Source organism: Anguilla rostrata, chromosome 16 (assembly GCF_018555375.3).
Source record: "Anguilla rostrata isolate EN2019 chromosome 16, ASM1855537v3, whole genome shotgun sequence".
Lineage (NCBI taxonomy): Eukaryota > Metazoa > Chordata > Actinopteri > Anguilliformes > Anguillidae > Anguilla > Anguilla rostrata.
The window spans coordinates 6121962-6139776 of record NC_057948.1 but is presented as its reverse complement, the minus strand read 5'-3'; the positions used below and the strand labels follow the sequence as shown (position 1 = coordinate 6139776).

The 17815-nt window shown below is 52.3% G+C and overlaps 1 protein-coding gene across 3 annotated transcripts in view; it reads right to left on the bottom strand.

Annotated features, from left to right (window-relative positions):
* Nucleotides 1-17815, bottom strand: part of LOC135242546 (low-density lipoprotein receptor-related protein 4-like) — a 118516-nt gene that overhangs the window by 20394 nt on the left and 80307 nt on the right. For all 3 annotated transcript variants that reach the window (XM_064313665.1, XM_064313666.1, XM_064313667.1), the window contains exons 7-21: nt 16038-16157; nt 14125-14250; nt 13086-13211; nt 12469-12603; nt 10807-10932; nt 9923-10153; nt 9515-9671; nt 8598-8815; nt 4652-4828; nt 4425-4550; nt 3101-3309; nt 2329-2410; nt 2094-2199; nt 1146-1347; nt 179-368 (exon numbers count right to left, since the gene is read on the bottom strand). In XM_064313665.1, coding sequence (XP_064169735.1) covers nt 179-368; nt 1146-1347; nt 2094-2199; nt 2329-2410; nt 3101-3309; nt 4425-4550; nt 4652-4828; nt 8598-8815; nt 9515-9671; nt 9923-10153; nt 10807-10932; nt 12469-12603; nt 13086-13211; nt 14125-14250; nt 16038-16157 — 2331 coding nt within the window. The remainder of the gene's footprint in view (nt 1-178; nt 369-1145; nt 1348-2093; nt 2200-2328; nt 2411-3100; nt 3310-4424; nt 4551-4651; nt 4829-8597; nt 8816-9514; nt 9672-9922; nt 10154-10806; nt 10933-12468; nt 12604-13085; nt 13212-14124; nt 14251-16037; nt 16158-17815) is intronic.

Sequence of the window (17815 nt, the reverse complement as noted above, 5' to 3'; positions counted from 1 at the left end):
AAATGTCTTCTCAAAGAAATGCCTAGCCCTGGTAGGACCCTTCAGCGCTAGACTGGACACTGGTATGTACTGTGTAGCCCCGTGAAAGTGGGTGACTGAGGGCAGTGGACGGGTGTGGGGTCAAGGTCCGGTCCAGTTCCGGCCTGGTTCCGGTTCCGGTCCGATGCGGGGGCCCCACCTGGAGAGCGTTGCCGGTGGAACATGTGGATGTCCATCAGGTTCTCCAGGTTCTGGGCCAGCGTGGAGCGGCCCAGGCCGGTGTTCTTGTCGGCGCTCTGGATGTTCTTGGACTGCCAGTCCGTCCAGTAGATCTTGTCCTCGTGGAGGGTCAGGCCAAAGGGGTGGGGCAACTGGCTGCCAATCAGCACCTAGGCAATCAAATAGGCGGAGTCACGGAAGTAAGTCACCAGGAGGTACATGCATTGCGTGCTCGACGTTGTATTTATATTTAAATCTGCTTTTTGCTTGTTGATCTACGTATGACTGTTTTTACACTAGCTAGCCTAATAGCTGAAGGTAAAATTCCCACTACATGTTTAATTAACAACAAACATTTCTATTCAGATTTCCATTTTAGCATCCATAAAGCTAAAATCACAACAATTCAGGGCCCAACTTCCAATGAAGCTTTTTAAGTAAAGAGTCCTGTTAGATATGCTGCTTTCTGTTTTTAAAAAAAAAATTTTTTATAAACTTGATAGGAAGGGGCTATAATGAGCTGTCAATCACTGCCTTCCTTAAGTAAATAAAATGTTCTGCCTTCCCTAGTGGAACACAATGATTGGTTGAAATATGCCTGTCGCTGCTAGCAAACGGTAGCCAGCGCTAACAGTTACTCGGCAGCGGGTGGCTGGCTAGCGCTGCTACACGCGCGCGCTTCCCCTTTAAGAGCAAAGCTGAGGTGGGCGGGATGTAGAGTGAGGTTTCACAAGCTGCATAACAGGTGGAGCTACAAGCAGCTGTCGACTGCGCAGTCATCTGGCCAAATAAAGAGGCCCCACCGAATGCAATGATTGGCTCAAATCTGTGAGCCATTGATGCCTAACGGTAGCTCCGCCCAATTTTTGGATTCGCGGAGCTTCATTCTCGCGCTGCTAAAACCCCGCCCTCGGCCGGAAGGGGGGAGGGGCTTAGCGCCGCCGCACCTTTCTCTCGGAGCCGTCGAAGTGGGCGTGCTCGATGGTCTTCATCCCCGCGTCGGTCCAGTACAGCCGCTCGGTCTCGTAGTCGACGGCCAGGCCGTTGGGCCAGGTCAGGTTGGACGAGATGATGACCAGGCGGTTGGAGGCGTCCATGCCGGCTCTCTCGATCTTGGGGCTGGCCCCCCAGTCTGTCCAGTACATGTACCTGAGACACGCGGGGGGGTAGAGGGGGAGAGTCATCCAGTGTGTGTGTGTGTGTGTGTGTGTGTCTGAGACACGGGGGGGCAGAGGGGGAGAGTCATCCAGTGTGTGTGTGTGTATGTGTGTGTGTCTGAGACACGGGGTATAGAGGGGGAGAGTCCTCCAGTGTGTGTGTGTGTGTGTGTGTGTCTGAGACACGGGGGGGCAGAGGGGGAGAGTCATCCAGTGTGTGTGTGTGTGTGTGTGTGCTGAGACACGGGGGGCAGAGGGGGAGAGTCATCCAGTGTGTGTGTGTGTGTGTGTGTGTTTTGTGTGTGTGTCTGAGACACGGGGGAGCAGAGAGGGAGAGTCATCCAGTGGGTGTGTGTGTGTGTGTGTATGTCTGTGTGTATCTCAGGGAAGGGAGGGGAAATTCACCCTGTGCGTGTGTGTGAGTGTCTGTGTGTTTCTGTGTGTGTGTGCATGTCTGAGACACGGGGGTATAGAGGGGGAGAGTCATCCTGTGTGTGTGTGTGTGTGTGAGAGAGTGTTTCTGTGTGTATGTGTGTCTGAAACACAGGGTATAGAGGGGAAAATCACCCTGATGATTGTGTGTGTGTGTGTGTGTGTGTGTGTGCACTCATTTAAGTTATCACTCCTGTGTGGTGACACTTCGGCCAGATATACTTTATGAACTGCAGAGAAACAGAGCTGCCTTGCTCCTGTCAAACATGAGAAACCCCCCCCCCTTCCCCCGAATCGGCCACGCACCCCCCGATAGGGTCCACCACGATGTCCCGGGGCCGGTCCAGGTTCTCCCAGATCAGCACCGTGCGCATGCTCCCGTCGCCGTTGGAAACCTCGATTCGGTCCGTGCCTGAGGGAGCGGTCAGACGGACGGACGGACGGGTTACGGGACTTCAGGATCATGAACCGAAGCGGACAGACAGACCAACGGACGCCCCGCAGCGAGGCGAAGGAAGGTATCGTCGACAGCGCTGTTTACCTGCGTCGGTCCAGTACAGCTTTTGGGTCACCCAATCCAGAGCAAGCCCTGCGGGACTCTCCAAACTGGTGTCGACAACAACCTGCACGAATATTAAAACACGAGGAAGCCCAATGAGAATCGTTTACATAACGCTGATTCACACCAGTACCACAAACATGCCCTCCTAAGACCCAGCAATTCATTTTTGTCCTCTGTAGGGGACATGGGCTTAATCTCAAGAACCATATATTCTACTATGCTGGAGCCTAACACTAAAAGGGACATTAAAAAAACATTTTCACGGCACCATGTTTTTGTTTATCCAAGACGATTGTATTTTGTCAAAAAAAAAGAAAATGACCTTTTTTTTGGGATTTTGTGTCAGAGGTGACGTAGCTCAGGAGATAAGAGCAGTTGTCCGGCAGTCGGTTCGATCAACCGCCCTGGGCGTGTCGAAATGTGTCCCTGAGCAAGACACCTAACCCCTAATTGCTCCCAACGAGCTGATTGGTAGCTTGCATGGCAGCCTTTCACCGTTGGCGTGTGAGTGTGTGTGTGTGAATGGGTGAATGAGAGGCATCAATTGTAAAGCGCTTCGGATAAAGGCGCTATATAAACGCAGTCCATTTACCGTCACCGTTTAGTTCCAGGAAGTTGGCCGAAAGCCGCGGTTCACCACTGCCTCCAGCAGGTGGCGACATTTAACAGAGGAAAAAAAAAAATTCTCCTCACCAGGAGAGATTAAAGCATCCGGATATCCCAGACGTTAGCGCGTTAGCGCCTAACCCACCTCCTGCTCGGACCCGTCCCACTTGGCGCGGTTGACGGAGTCGGTGGCCACGTCCGTCCAGTAGACGCGCTCGCCGCGGGAGTCCCAGTCCAGCGCCACGGCGTTGCGCACGTCCGCCAGCGGGACGACGACGTCCGACGCGTCCGCCGTGTCGAAGCTGATCCGACGGACGTCCGTCCTTCGGGCAAAAAGCAGGAACGTGTCAAGACCTGATCAAAGACCAAAAGGTCTCCTGTCAGACTTCTCGGGTTTGGCAACAGCAGGTCATCACAAGCAAACACAAGCTCAGCCATTCCTCAGATCAGTTAGACTTATAATGCGCCTAAATAAGCACACACTGATATATCAAGCACTGACGATTATGAAATAATATTACTTCAGTTACTTTCTCTCTAGACTTTCAGACACATCAAACGGTTCAAGTTAATGCATTTTTAGCCATTACGGCAATATGAACACAGTAATTAGTAAGGCATTACGATATCTGTATGCTTAACACTTTAAACATTAAATGATATTAGTACTAAACAGTTCATCTTAATGCATCTCCAAAGCTGCTTCAGTTTACTGACATGACATTCCTGTGATGAAGAGCTAGCTATTTTTAATAATGGGATTCAATCACTGTTTGCTCTTTGCTTTGAATGTAAAGTTTGGCAAGTCACGGTTAAGGACAGGTTTGGTTTGAATCCAGGCCATCGCACTGGCAGTTGAAATAGGTAGTTAAGGACTGGTTTGAATCCCAGCCATAGTGCCGGCGGTGGACACAGTTACAATTAAGGACAGGTTTGGTTTGAATCCAGGCCATAAAGTTGGCAGTGGACACAGTTACAATTAAGGACAGGTTTGGTTTGAATCCAGGCCATAAAGTTGGCAGTGGACACAGTTACAATTAAGGGCAGGTTTGGTTTGAATCCAGGCCATAAAGTTGGCAGTGGACACAGTTACAGTTAAGGGCAGGTTTGGTTTGAATCCAGGCCATAAAGTTGGCAGTGGACTCGGTTACAGTTAAGGACAGGTTTGGTTTGAATCCAGGCCATTTTGCTGGCAATGGACGCAGTTACAGTTAAGGACAGGTTTGGTTTGAATCCAGGCCATAGTGCTGGCAATGGACACAGTTACAGTTAAGGACAGGTTTGGTTTGAATCCAGGCCATAAAGTTGGCAGTGGACACAGTTACAGTTAAGGACAGGTTTGGTTTGAATCCAGGCCATAGTGCTGGCAATGGACACAGTTACAGTTAAGGACAGGCTTGGTTTGAATCCGGGCCATAGTGCTGGCAGTGGAAACAGGAAGTGGGGGGGGGGGGGGCGTGTGCACTTACTCTCCGCGCAGGTGAAGCTGTCGACCTTCTTGAAGCCGGTGGGGCAGGCGCACGTGTAGGTCTTGTTGCTAGGCAGGCACAGGTGGCTGCAGCCGCCGTTGTTGCTCCCGCACCGGTTCCGGCCACCTGGAGGGGAAACCCCCCCGGGGAGAGAGAGAGGCGGTTAGAGCGGGACGGGGGAAGGAGGAGGGACCTCGCTGGGCCTCTCTGCGGTGCCCCCTGCTGACCTGCGGGCTGCCGCTGCGGGTGCAGCGTGTGGATGTCCATGGGGAAGTGCAGCTTGTTGCGGATGATCTCCTGGTTCTTGCCGGTGAACTTGTTGGCGCTGTTGATGCTCTTGGTGTGCCAGTCGGTCCAGTACAGGCTGTCCTCGAACACGGTGATGGCGAAGGGGTGGGGAAGACCTGCCGCGAGCAAAAAAAAAACAAAAACAAACGACAAACGAATTAAACGAACGGGCAACGTCAGGGAACTAGGCTTCCTCGGCATCCCACGTTACAGAACACTTCACAGTGTTCTTCTTCTCCGTTTTAATTCTATTTAATCGCACACAAATCCATTAAATCTGCTGGCATCTGACAAGAGCTGACAGGAGGTCTGAGAGTTACGGCAGAAACCACTTTCCCAGGAAGGGACTCGGTGCCTGCTGGACTGTCGGCCATTTTAGCTTAATTATGACGGCTGGGGACCAGGATTTATTGCAGTTTTTAACCAGTTTTCAGACCTTACCGACTTATTCTCATCCTAGGAATGTTACAATGGAACATTATACACGGACGCACACACAAACACGCGCACACACAATATTCTGTGTGTAAAGTGGGCTGTAATTCCTACATCGATCACATGATATGGATGTAAATACCCTCAAATTAAAGCTGACAGTCAGCACTTGAACCTTGTGTTTATTTGTTTTGTAATTTGTAATTTATTTGTTGTAAAATCCAATATGCTGGAGTCCAGAGCCAAAACGACTAAACTGTGTCACTCTCCCGATACTTTTGAATCTGACTGTCTGTGTGTGCATGCAAGCTCGTGTGTGCGTGCGTGTGCATGTGTGCTTGTGTGGTTGTGAGTGTGTGTGTGTGTGTGTGTGTGCATGTGAATCTGCACACGTGTGCGCGTGTGTGTAGGCGATGTGTGTGTGTGTGTGTGTGTGTAGATGCGTGTGTGTGTATGTGTATGCGTGTGCGCGTGTGTAGGTGTATGTGTGTGCGAGTGTGTGTGTGTGTAGACGCGTGTGTGTGTATGTGTGTGTGCATGTATACATGCGTTCTCATATCAGACTGAAGCGCACGCACGCCAGAGTGAGTGTAAAGTGAGATGTATGGGCATTTTTCTATATGATCTTATCGCTGAAAAGGGAGACGTGTCACCAGGGTTGATAGGGGCAACGCCCCTATCGGCGCTCCGGCTGTGTCACGCGATGTTCCGTTTCTCCCCTTTTCCGGGGTTTTCTCCATTTCCCTTTCCTCTTTCCCGTCTTTATTTCTGTCCCTCGCTCTCTCTCATCTCTTAATTTGAGTTCTGCCACCTTCACTCTGTCCTTGTTTTTTCAGCTTGTCTTCTCAGTCTCTCTCCCTCTCTCCCTCCGTTTCTCTGTCTCTCTCTGTTTCTTGGTTTCACACTCTCCCTCTCTCCCTCACTTCCTCTCTCCCTCTGTTTCTCTGTCTCTCACTGTCAAATTCAAATCTAAAATACTTCATTGACATGAAATACACAATTTCACACACAGAACGACAAAAATACACTCGAAAAAGAATGTAAATCTCTCTCCCCCTCCCTCTCCAGCTGCAGGCAGAAAGGATTTCCACCCACCCCCCCCCCCCCCCAACCTCCATACAGGTGCACAGGTGTGTGCTGGGGATCAGGGTTCTCAGACCCGGCCCCTCCCCCTCCCCTACCCCCCACACCAGAGCAGACATGAGGGCTGGCAGACCTCCACACTCAGATACAGGCAAAGGTCCAGAGCAAACAGCAAAGGGCTCATTACTACAGCACTAATCCCCACAGTGCACTTCATTAAGACTTTACACACAGCACTGTTAGTAGTTAGCCTCTCCCCTCACAACCCCCCAGCCTAACTCTACACTCACAGCACTGTTAGCAGTTAGCCTCCCCCTCACAACCCCACCAGCCTAACTACACACTCACAGCACTGTTAGCAGTTAGCCTCCCGCTTACAACCCCCCAGCCTAACTACACTCACAGCACTGTTAGCAGTTAGCCTCCCCTAAAACCCCCCAGCCTAACTACACACTCACAGCACTGTTAGCAGTTAGCCTCCCCTCAAACACCCCCAGTCTAACTCCGCACTCACAGCTCTGTTAGCAGTTAGCCTCTCCCGCTCACAACCCACCAGCCTAACTCCACACACAGCACTGTTAGCAGTTAGCCTCCCCTAAAACCCCCAGCCTAACTCCACACTCACAGCACTGTTAGCAGTTAGCCTCCCGCTTACAACCCCACCAGCCTAACTACACACTCACAGCACTGTTAGCAGTTAGCCTCTCCCTAAAACCCACCAGCCTAACTACACACTCACAGCACTGTTAGCAGTTAGCCTCTCCCCTCACAACCCACCAGCCTAACTACACACTCACAGCACTGTTAGCAGTTAGCCTCTCCCTAAAACCCACCAGCCTAACTACACTCACAGCGCTGTTAGTAGTTAGCCTCTCCCTAAAACCCACCAGCCTAACTACACTCACAGCACTGTTAGTAGTTAGCCTCTCCCTAAAACCCACCAGCCTAACTACACTCACAGCACTGTTAGCAGTTAGCCTCTCCCTAAAACCCACCAGCCTAACTACACTCACAGCGCTGTTAGTAGTTAGCCTCTCCCTAAAACCCACCAGCCTAACTACACTCACAGCACTGTTAGCAGTTAGCCTCTCCCTAAAACCCACCAGCCTAACTACACTCACAGCACTGTTAGCAGTTAGCCTCTCCCTCAAAACCCCCAAACCCCCTCCCCCACACCCCTCGCTTGTCTCCACTCTCTTTCCACAAAGTTTCCGCAACTTTCCATAAAGAATTTCCCAGCACATTCCACGTAACTTTTTGTTAGCCTGCACGGTTCCTTGAGAACGGCGGAACAATGCAGGCCATCCCCCTTCGGATCCGGCGGCTCGGGCCCCGGTGCGGTCCCAAAATGAAATAAATCCCGGGTCTACTGCCGTTTCCTTCCCCGGCGGGTTCGATTTACGGCGGCGGCTTTAGAGCCCCGCCCGCCCGGCCGGCCGGACCCCGAAGCCGCCACGTTTACCCTCGGGGGTTCAACGGGTCTTCGCTACGCGCGCGGCGCGCTACGGCTAAAACAACCGGCTACCGCGGCGCCGCTTCCGCTTCTCGCGTTCAGAAATAAATTTACTGCTCGCAAAAACAAAAAAAACGGCACTAATTAAAACGCAACATTAAAATGTGCTACTTCATTACTAAAGCTAATAAATTACTATTTAATAAACAGGAAAACGAGCGGCGCCGTGTGATTTATCGATGAAGGCGGTTAACGCGGAGTCGCTCGGTGATCTACGGGCCTATCTGTGCTGCCCTGCCGCTAAGCAAGAGGCTATCGACGACAAGCTAGCGCGCCTCCGACAAGCGTGCGGACCTCACACCAGGGGCCGTGTTCCCGCTGACAGAAATTCAATTTTCCTCGGGGGGGCAGCCTGAAATAAAGCCGACAGACCTCTTCCAGTCACGGGGGGGGGGAGGAGGGTTCGCGAAGCCCTCAAGGGGTGAAGCGACAACAAGCTGTGAATTCACGGGCTCGGCTGACCCCAAAAAAAAACGAGCAGAAGCTCTCCAGAGGATGAAAATAAAAAAAAAACAAAACGATGGTTCGAGTTTGCGGTGTCGCCTATATCTGTCGGAAACACCGCCTATTTTTGGCTGGACCGCAACAGCGGGGCCAGCCCTACAAACGCAAATGTCTGTGACTGAGTGACTGAGTGACTGAGTGATGAAGTTACACCATTGGTCGGCCGAGTTATGAAGTTACACCATCGGTCGGCCGGATCACGTGTGTTAGGTCCAGCCGTATACTAGGTTTTGACCTGGGTCTTGATTGCTCAGGTTTCGGTTCACGGCACCTTGATGTGACATCAGGAGCCTTTTCTGAATCATACACAGACAGACGCTTATTTAGCCTGGTTTAACAAAACTGCCCACCTTGGCTGATGACCGCCTTCCTGTTGCGCCCGTCCAGGTCGGCGCGCTCGATCACGTGGTGCTTGGCGTCCACCCAGTACATGCGGCGCCCGGCGTAGTCGATGGTCAGCCCGTTGGGCCAGAAGAGGTGGGTGTCCGCGATGACGCGCCGGCTGGAGCCGTCCATGTCGGCGTACTCGATGCGCGGGGTGTTCCCCCAGTCCGTCCAGTAGATCTTACTGAGGAAGGAAGTAAGGAAGACGCAACGGGTTACACCCGCCGGACTTCTAATTACGCTGGGGATAGGCGCCGGTCGCTACATCGTTAGTTCTGTTTAGCGCTGAGGGACTTGCAGGGGAAAAGCCAAGCAGGTCCATCATGAAGCCAGTAAAAAAAAAACATCTGAACCCACTAAGGCCCTTTTACAAAAGCAAATAGCCCACTGATGCACACACCTACACACACACACACACACATGCTCACTCTCACGCTCAGTCTCACTCTCGCACATGCACATGCACATGCAGTCAGTCAGTCAGTCAGTCAGTCAGTCAGTCAGTCAGTCAGTCAGTCAGTCAGTCAGTCAGTCAGTCAGTCACTCACTCACTCACTCACTCACTCACTCACTCACTCACTCACTCACTCACTCACTCACACTCAAATTTTCTAATTCTAATTCAAATGACAAATTGAGCAAAGGACAAATTGGCTTCCTACCAAACCACTGCACAACTAATCACGTTTACACCCTACACAGCCTAATTAATCAACATGTACACCAAAAAAAGCAAATGTAAAATTTTTGCATGCTTTATCAATTTAAAAAAAGGCTTTAGATTCCATTTGGCACACTCACTCGCTTTCTCTCTCTCTCTCACACACACACACACACACACACACACACACACGCAGCAGGGGGCGTGGGTTTGGGCTCGTACCCCTCGATGGGGTGCAGGGCGATGGCGCGGGGCTTCTCCATGCTCTGCCAGAGCAGGACCTTCCGGTGCGTCCCGTCCAGGTTGGCCACCTCGATGCGGGACGTCCCGGAGTCGGTCCAGTACAGCTTGTCGTGGATCCAGTCGATGGCCAGCCCTCCTGCGTGGGCACAGCGATTCGGCTCATTAGAGCGCTCCCTTTAAAGCACCCCCGTCCCTCCCTCCCTCCCTCCCTCCCTCCCTCCCATAATTAGTTCTCCCATCATGCTGAAGAGCTATGCTAATTAGAGTCAGCTGGTTTAGTGCACGGTGGTGGAGCAAATTCATGGTCAGTCTTTTCACTCTGGTGGAAAATCCCACCTCTGGAGCCATACCAAGACAAGACGAGGCGACGCCGGAAGCGGAGGTTACCTGGGCTCTCCAGGCCGGTGGAGACCACCTCCTCCACGCCGCTGCCGTTGAGGTTGGCCCTGGCGATGCGGTCCAGCGTGACGTCGGACCAGAAGACCAGCTCGCGGCCGTGGTGGAAGTCCAGGGCGATGGCGTTCTCCAGGTTGTTGAGCAGCAGCGTGTACTCGGACCGGTGCGGCAGCACCTGCCGGATGTCTATGCGGTTGGCGAACAGCAGCACGGGCTCCGGCCCTGTGAGGGGAGAGTGGGGGGGAGAGGGAGGGGGAGAGAGAGAGTGAGGGGAAGAGGTGGAGGGGGAGGGTGAGAGAGAGGGGGAGGAGGGAGAGAGGGAGAGAGGGAGGGAGGGAGAGTGAGGGGAGAGTGGAGGGGGAGGAGGAGGGAGGGAGGGGAGAGAGAGAGTGAGGGGAAGAGGTGGAGGGGAGAGGGAGAGAAAGGGAGACGGAGAGAGTAAGGGGGAGGGGAGGGTGGGAGAGAGAGAGGGAGAGAGATATCATACACCTCTTCCGTTTCCCAAATCCAATTTCAGGGCTTTGAAATACTAACTGAGCATGACTGACAGCAGTTAAATCAAAAGGGGAAGCAAGTTATTTAAGACCTGCTAAAAATAACCCGGAAAAAAAAAAATTGACATGTGTATTTGGTTACTCTTCCTGTTGTAATCCCAAACATGTCCCTACCATCTTGAACTTCAGCCATGACCTGACCTTAACCCCATTCTGCCCCCCCCCACCCACCCAAGTTCATATTCAGCATGTTTAGAAGGGAGTCTGGCTTCACTCAAGACTCTCTCTCCACTGCATGCGTCCAGACGGTCGTCGTTCGCTGAAGGGCCTTCTCGCGAGCGCTTGGGCCCGGCGGCCAGTAGGGCGGCGCTCCGCACTCACCCAGCGCCTTGCAGCTGCGCTTGTCCGGCCTCAGCTCGTACCCCTGCACGCACCAGCACTGGAACCCCCCCTCCGTGTTGGTACAGCCCTGGCTGCAGTAGCCCTCCTCTGCACATTCGTCCACATCTGGGAAAGGTCCATGAGGGAAAATAGGGGAGGTGGGGGGGGGGGAGGGGGGTGATGAGTCAACAGAGTCTCAAAAGCACAAAAGTACACCACCCCTTCATTCACAAATGTAAAACCCTGACGGTTCAAGTGCAAATAGAAGTTACTTTACAGTTATTTAAACAGTATTAAAAACTGACTGTGACCAAATGTAGTCTACGTTCTCGAGTTCGGGTAAAAACAGTCAAAGGCTTCAAATGAACTCAAATGATCCGTTCGTGTCTAAGCAGGCATACTTAAAAGCACAGGGACGCTGAGTCATCACCATCGCGCTCACCCCCCCCCGAGGCAAAAGGAAGATGGAAACGGAACAAATTTCTTCTTTTTTTTTTTTTTCTGCAGCCGCACCGGGAGAGAAACCTCGCCCCAAACCCTGCCACGGATAAACCGACCTACCGCAGCGACGGGCTGCTAACCGCTAACCGCGCTCGTGGCTAACCCCGGCGAGAGCGGCGAGCGGAACCTCGGGGTTCGACGGGCGGACCGGCGGGCTCGCGGCGGCGGGGGCGACCACCAGGCCCGACCGGGGACCGCGGAGACGTCGTTCGAGAAACGGGGGCTCGGCTCCGCGCGCGTCCGCGCGGATCGCGAGGTTTCGGCGCTGCTCACGGACGAAAACCGCTAATCGCTAAAAGCACCAGTCCGAAACGACTTTTCGTCTTTAGCTCGCTAAGTCCAGTGACCTGGTTGGTACTTTTATTGTTTTGTTTTGTTTTTTTTTTTGGGGGAGGAGGTGGATTTCAAACAGGAACGTAACCGATAAAGTCCTTCTAGCCCGTCGAATATATCTGGGACCGCGTGCGTAAGCACCCCTGCGACCGAACAGGAAATCGGGCGTGTTTCCTTTGATTTAACGTCAAGCCCGACGGCGGTAGTGACAGCTCGGAGCCTTCCAGCCCAGGTGAGCGCTGGCACTGCAGGGGCTCTCCCTGGGCGGCGCCTTTCCGTCGCCGTGGGCGACGGTGTAATTACCCAGCTGCAGGTGTGCGAAACTCCTCCTCCTCCTCCTCCTCCTCCTCCGCCTCGGTCAGGTATTCGGGGAATGCGAGCGCGGAATTCGGAGGCGTCTATCCCGATTTTTTTCCCCAGATGGGGCTCGTTTTCAGACGCTAGATGTGTGCTAGAGGGCCAATCTGGCTTTATTCCGGAAGGTTCTCTCCCTGATACCAGCTGCCAGAGCTCTTAGTGAGCTCGCTCCGGGAACATGACCTCCCGGCAGTAACGTACTAAGGCTCCGAAAAGAGCGACGCGCTTCCTGACCAATCAGGAGAACCCGCTCGCTTAACCCCCCACCCGGCCTGGGCGTTGGAGACGCGCGTTCAGCGCAACTTTATTTGTATCACGCTTACAGAGACGCCGACGCGAAGACGGAGCGGATAAGAGGATGGGCACAAACGGAGCCTGGGCCCTCGAAAAAGCGAGCGTTTGAGACCTTCCCCCCGGCGGGAGGAGAGAGAGCGCTCGGCCGGCGGCGGCGGCGGCGCGGATGTTCCTCACCCTGGCAGGAGCGGCCGTCCTCCCGCAGCCGGTAGCCCGTGTGGCAGGTGCACTGCACCAGTCCCCGAGCCATCTGGCACTTCTGCGAGCAGCCGCCGTTGTTGGTGTTGCAGTTCCCCTCGCTGGACCTGGGGCCTGGGGGGGGACAGAGGGGTTAAATGTTATTGGTGTTGCAGTTTCCCTTGCTAGACCTGGGGCCTGGGGAGGGTAAGAGAGGGGAGGACCCCACTCAGGAGGTGGGAAGGGGGACAGTAGGGACGGGGGGTACTCAGGGGCTAGGGAGGGGGATGGGGGTGTACTCGGGGGGTAGGGAGGGGGGTGGGAGGGGACTGGGAGGGCGATAAGGGGGTACTCAGGGGGTAGGGAGGGGGATGGGGGAGGGGGACTGGGAGGGCGAGGGGGGGTACTCGGGGGGTAGGGAGGGGGGGGGAGGGCGACGGGGGGGTACTCAGGGGGTAGGGAGGGGGGCACTCTGGGGGTAGGACGGGGGTACTCTGGGGGTAGGGAGAGGGACTGGGAGGGGGACGGAGCATGGGCTGGGGGTAGGGAGGGGGATGGGAGGTACTCGGGGGTAGGGAGGGGGGCGGAGCGTGGGCTGGGGGGGCGGGGCCACTCACGGCAGTCCTGGTGCGGCAGCTCGTCCGTGCCGTCGCCACAGTCGCTGACCTGGTTGCACACCTTCCTCTGGCCAATGCAGCGGCCGTTCCCGCACAGGAACTGGTCCGGGGCGCAGGGCGGGCTGTCTGGGGGCGGGGACGAGGACGTGACATCATCATCATGACATCGCACCACCACAAGAACAGGCCGTTCAACCCATTCGGACGAATGAATTGTCCGGGACTACTTGCACAGTACAGACCAAACATGCCATAGGATTGCATGCATTACGCAGTATGTAAGTTACATGTGTGTAGCAATTCATAAGAACATGCCATTAATGTGACTGGTTGGGTGGGCCCCAGAACAGAGATGGAAAATCCAGGTTCAGAAAGTAAAAAAAGTCCTCCCCACTATTTTGTTCCAGTCACCTGGATTTGCTAATTAGCACAATTCTTCAGCCTAGTGGTAGAACTAATTAGTGAAATCAGCTGGGCTGAGTTCATGGGTGGAAGAAACGCACGGCAGGACTTTTACTTTCTGACTCCTGGCCGCTGTCCACCTCCGGCCTAGACTAGCTGGTGTGTTTGTGAGACTTGACGTGTGGCGGCGGGAGACTAGGCGGTGCAGCGGTGTGTCTCCCTGCAGCTGTAATGAAAACCGACGCCTATGACGTCCTGCGCTGTGTCGGTCCCTGACGCGACCACCTTTCAGTACCTCTGCAGCAGCCTGGGTAACCTGGCAACCAGCTCCACAGACTACTTCCTGAATACTTCCTGATGTTCAGTGTGTAGTTTTCCTTTACTGTTAGTTTCCTCATGTGGCAGAGCAGTACTGTGCCATTTATTCAGATCCGTGCAGTCACAGCCCCTGCTGGGGACTACGGAAGCTTCCAGAACTGGGGTGCAGTCCCTCACCATCATTAAATAAATAAATAAATAAAAGCATCCTTTGGCCAGTGCTTATTTGCAGTCACGCCCTTGTCCCAAAGTGACCACAGCTGTGTTAAAGGGGTTTCCGACCAATCAGGATCCCCAGAGCGGCGGTCTCCACGGATACCTGTTTTCTCGCAGCTGTCTTCGTCGCTGCCGTCCGAGCAGTCGTCTTCGCCATCGCATCGCCATGACAACCGCACGCAGCGGCCTGAAGCGCAGCGGAACTGATCGGTGGTGCACATGGAGGAGGCTGGAGGAGAGCGAGCAACGTGAGACGCGCACGTGTACACACATATACACCTGTACATACAACACACATACACACCTGTACATACAACACACATATACACCTGTACATACAACACACATACACACCTGTACACACAACACACATATACACCTGTACATACAACACACATATACACCTGTACATACAACACACATACACACCTGTACACACAACACACATATACACCTGTACATACAACACACATATACACCTGTACATACAACACACATATACACCTGTACATACAACACACATACACACCTGTACACACAACACACACATACACCTGTACATAAAACACACATATACACCTGTACATACAACACACATACACACCTGTACACACAACACACACATACACCTGTACATACAACACACATATACACCTGTACATACAACACACATATACACCTGTACATACAACACACATATACACCTGTACATACAACACACACATACACCTGTACATACAACACACATATACACCTGTACATACAACACACATATACACCTGTACACACAACACACACATACACCTGTACATACAACACACATATACACCTGTACATACAACACACATATACACCTGTACACACAACACACACATACACCTGTACATACAACACACATATACACCTGTACATACAACACACACATACACCTGTACACACAACACACATATACACCTGTACACACAACACACATATACACCTGTACACACAACATGCACGCATATACGCCTGTACATACAACACACATATACACCTGTACATACAACACACATATATACCTGTACATACAACACACACACGCATATACACCTGTACATTCAACACACACACGCATATACACCTGTACACACAACATGCACGCATATACACCTGTACACACAACATGCACGCATATACACCTGTACATACAACACACATGTACACCTGTACACACAACACACATGTACACCTGTACACACAACACACATATACACCTGTACACACAACATGCATGCATATACACCTGTACATACAACACACATATACACCTCTATATACAACACACATATACACACAACACACATATACACCTGTACATACAACACACATATACACCTGTACATACAACATGCGCACATATACACCTGTACACACAACATACACATAACACCTGTACACACAACACGCATATACACCTGTACATACAACATGCGCACATATACACCTGTACACACAACATACACATAACACCTGTACACACAACACGCATATACACCTGTACATACAACATGCACGCATATACACCTGCACATACAACACACATATACACCTGTACACACAACACACATATACACCTGTACATACAACACACATATACACCTGTACACACAACATGCGCGCATATACACCTGTACATACAACATGCACGCATATACACCTGTACATACAACACACATACACACAAATACATACATGTACAGTACACACATACATGCATATGCACAACCATGCTCAAACACAAGCACACACACGCACACACGCACACACACACACGCACCCACCCACCCACGCATGCACGCACGCACACACACACGCGCTATGCACGCACGCACGCACGCACGCACGCACGCACGCACGCACGCACCCACACACACGCACCCACCCACCCACGCACGCACGCACGCACCCACACACACACGCACACACACACAGATCAATAACCCCCCCCCAGCGGCTAGGCTAAGATAAATCACTCACTGCAGTTCCTCTCATCTGATTGGTCGTCGCAGTCGGTCTCCCCGTCGCACCTCCAGCCGGCGTTGATGCACATGCCGCTGCTGCACATGAACTCCACCGAGCGGCAGGGCTGGTGGGACGCTGCGCGGGACAGAGAACGCGACCACAATGCCGTCAGAAACCGCGACCGTCTGCGGTCAGCATGAACACACACACACACTCATACAGCACTCATACCCAAATATACACTCACCGTCCAATAAAGACCATCAGTAACCTGCAACCTGGTCTACACACTTACCCAAAAACCACTGCTGTCTGCGGTCAGCATGAACACACACATACACTCAGTGTGTTCAACAAACCCAAATATACACTCACCGTCCAATAAAGACCATCAGTAATCTGCAACCTGGTCTACACACTTACCCAAAAACCACTGCTGTCTGCGGTCAGCATGAACACACACACACACTCAGTGTGTCCAACAAACCCAAATATACACTCACCGTCCAATAAAGACCATCAGTAACCTTACACACTTACCCAAAAACCGTAGCTGTTTACAGTCAGCATGACCACACACACACTTATTTGTTTTCGTACACACTTCACCCATATTTATTCATTAATTTCCTTTTCCTATTCACACCCACAGCCACACGGAAGAACCTGCTTTTTAAACAAAGCCACCCTCACTGTCTTCAAACGAGGGGGCGCAGCCAAGGAATTCCACCAGGATGATTCTTCAAGGGTGGAATGGGGATGGAACATTTGTCACATTGTTGAAGGACTTTTTAAATGTATTTTTTTCCCCCTCTTGGCTTTGAAGCTCTCTCAAATATCTCAAAAAAATTCTGAGCATCTCAGTACCGGTTGGGGCAAATTAAAAAGCCTATGAGGACATACAAGCTTGTCTTGCATAGGGGTGGCATTACTAAAACGCAAGGATTACTCCCTAAATCCGCATTAATCGTTCAAAGAGAAAAGATTATATTTATAAGGCACGAGGCATAGCTCGGTGTGGAAAGCAGCATTAGTTGCAAACAGACGCCTCCGCACAGCTACGTGTGAAAAAAAAGTCTTCCTCCCGTTTCAGGCGCTAGAAAAAAAACTGAGCAAATCCTTCTGAATGAAGAGACGAAATTAAATAGCTCTGATATTGGAGCGCCTCTCGCGAAGAGAGCCGATTTTGTCTCTCAAAGGCGGGAAGAAAAAAAAAATAAAAGGAAAGAAAAAAAATCAGAGAAGGCAGCTGCTGGAAAAAAAAAAAAAACGTGCGAGGAATCCGCTTTCGGGGTCCAGCGTAATCCGTGAGGAAGCAGCCCGACGCGGAGCAGCGACACGGCGGAGGAGCAGCGCGCTCCTGACGGCCAGACGCCGGCCGGCCGTGACCCCACCCCCCGCCCCCCGCCGACCCCCAGACGGCAAACTAAACAAACACCGGTTCAATTACGCTGAACTGCGAAACCCCCCCCCCCCTTTCGCCCTGGCCCCTACCTCCCGGGGTGAAGCCATTACATTACATTTATTTGGCAGACGCTTTTATCCGAAGCGACGTACAAAAAGTGCATTTCATGGTCATAGACAACTGCTAAACACGGGTTCAGTAAGGTACAATACTTATTTTGTACAGCTATTTCTAGCCAAGAACACAGTTTAGTTCACACAGTGAACACTATTCTGACCTAACCTCTGCAAAGCCAACTAGGCAGAAGAATAAGCTACAGTATTAGGACGAATACAAATGACCAAAAAAGCCCGCGTTCGTTTGCATTGCGCCCGAGAGGCGAGCCGCT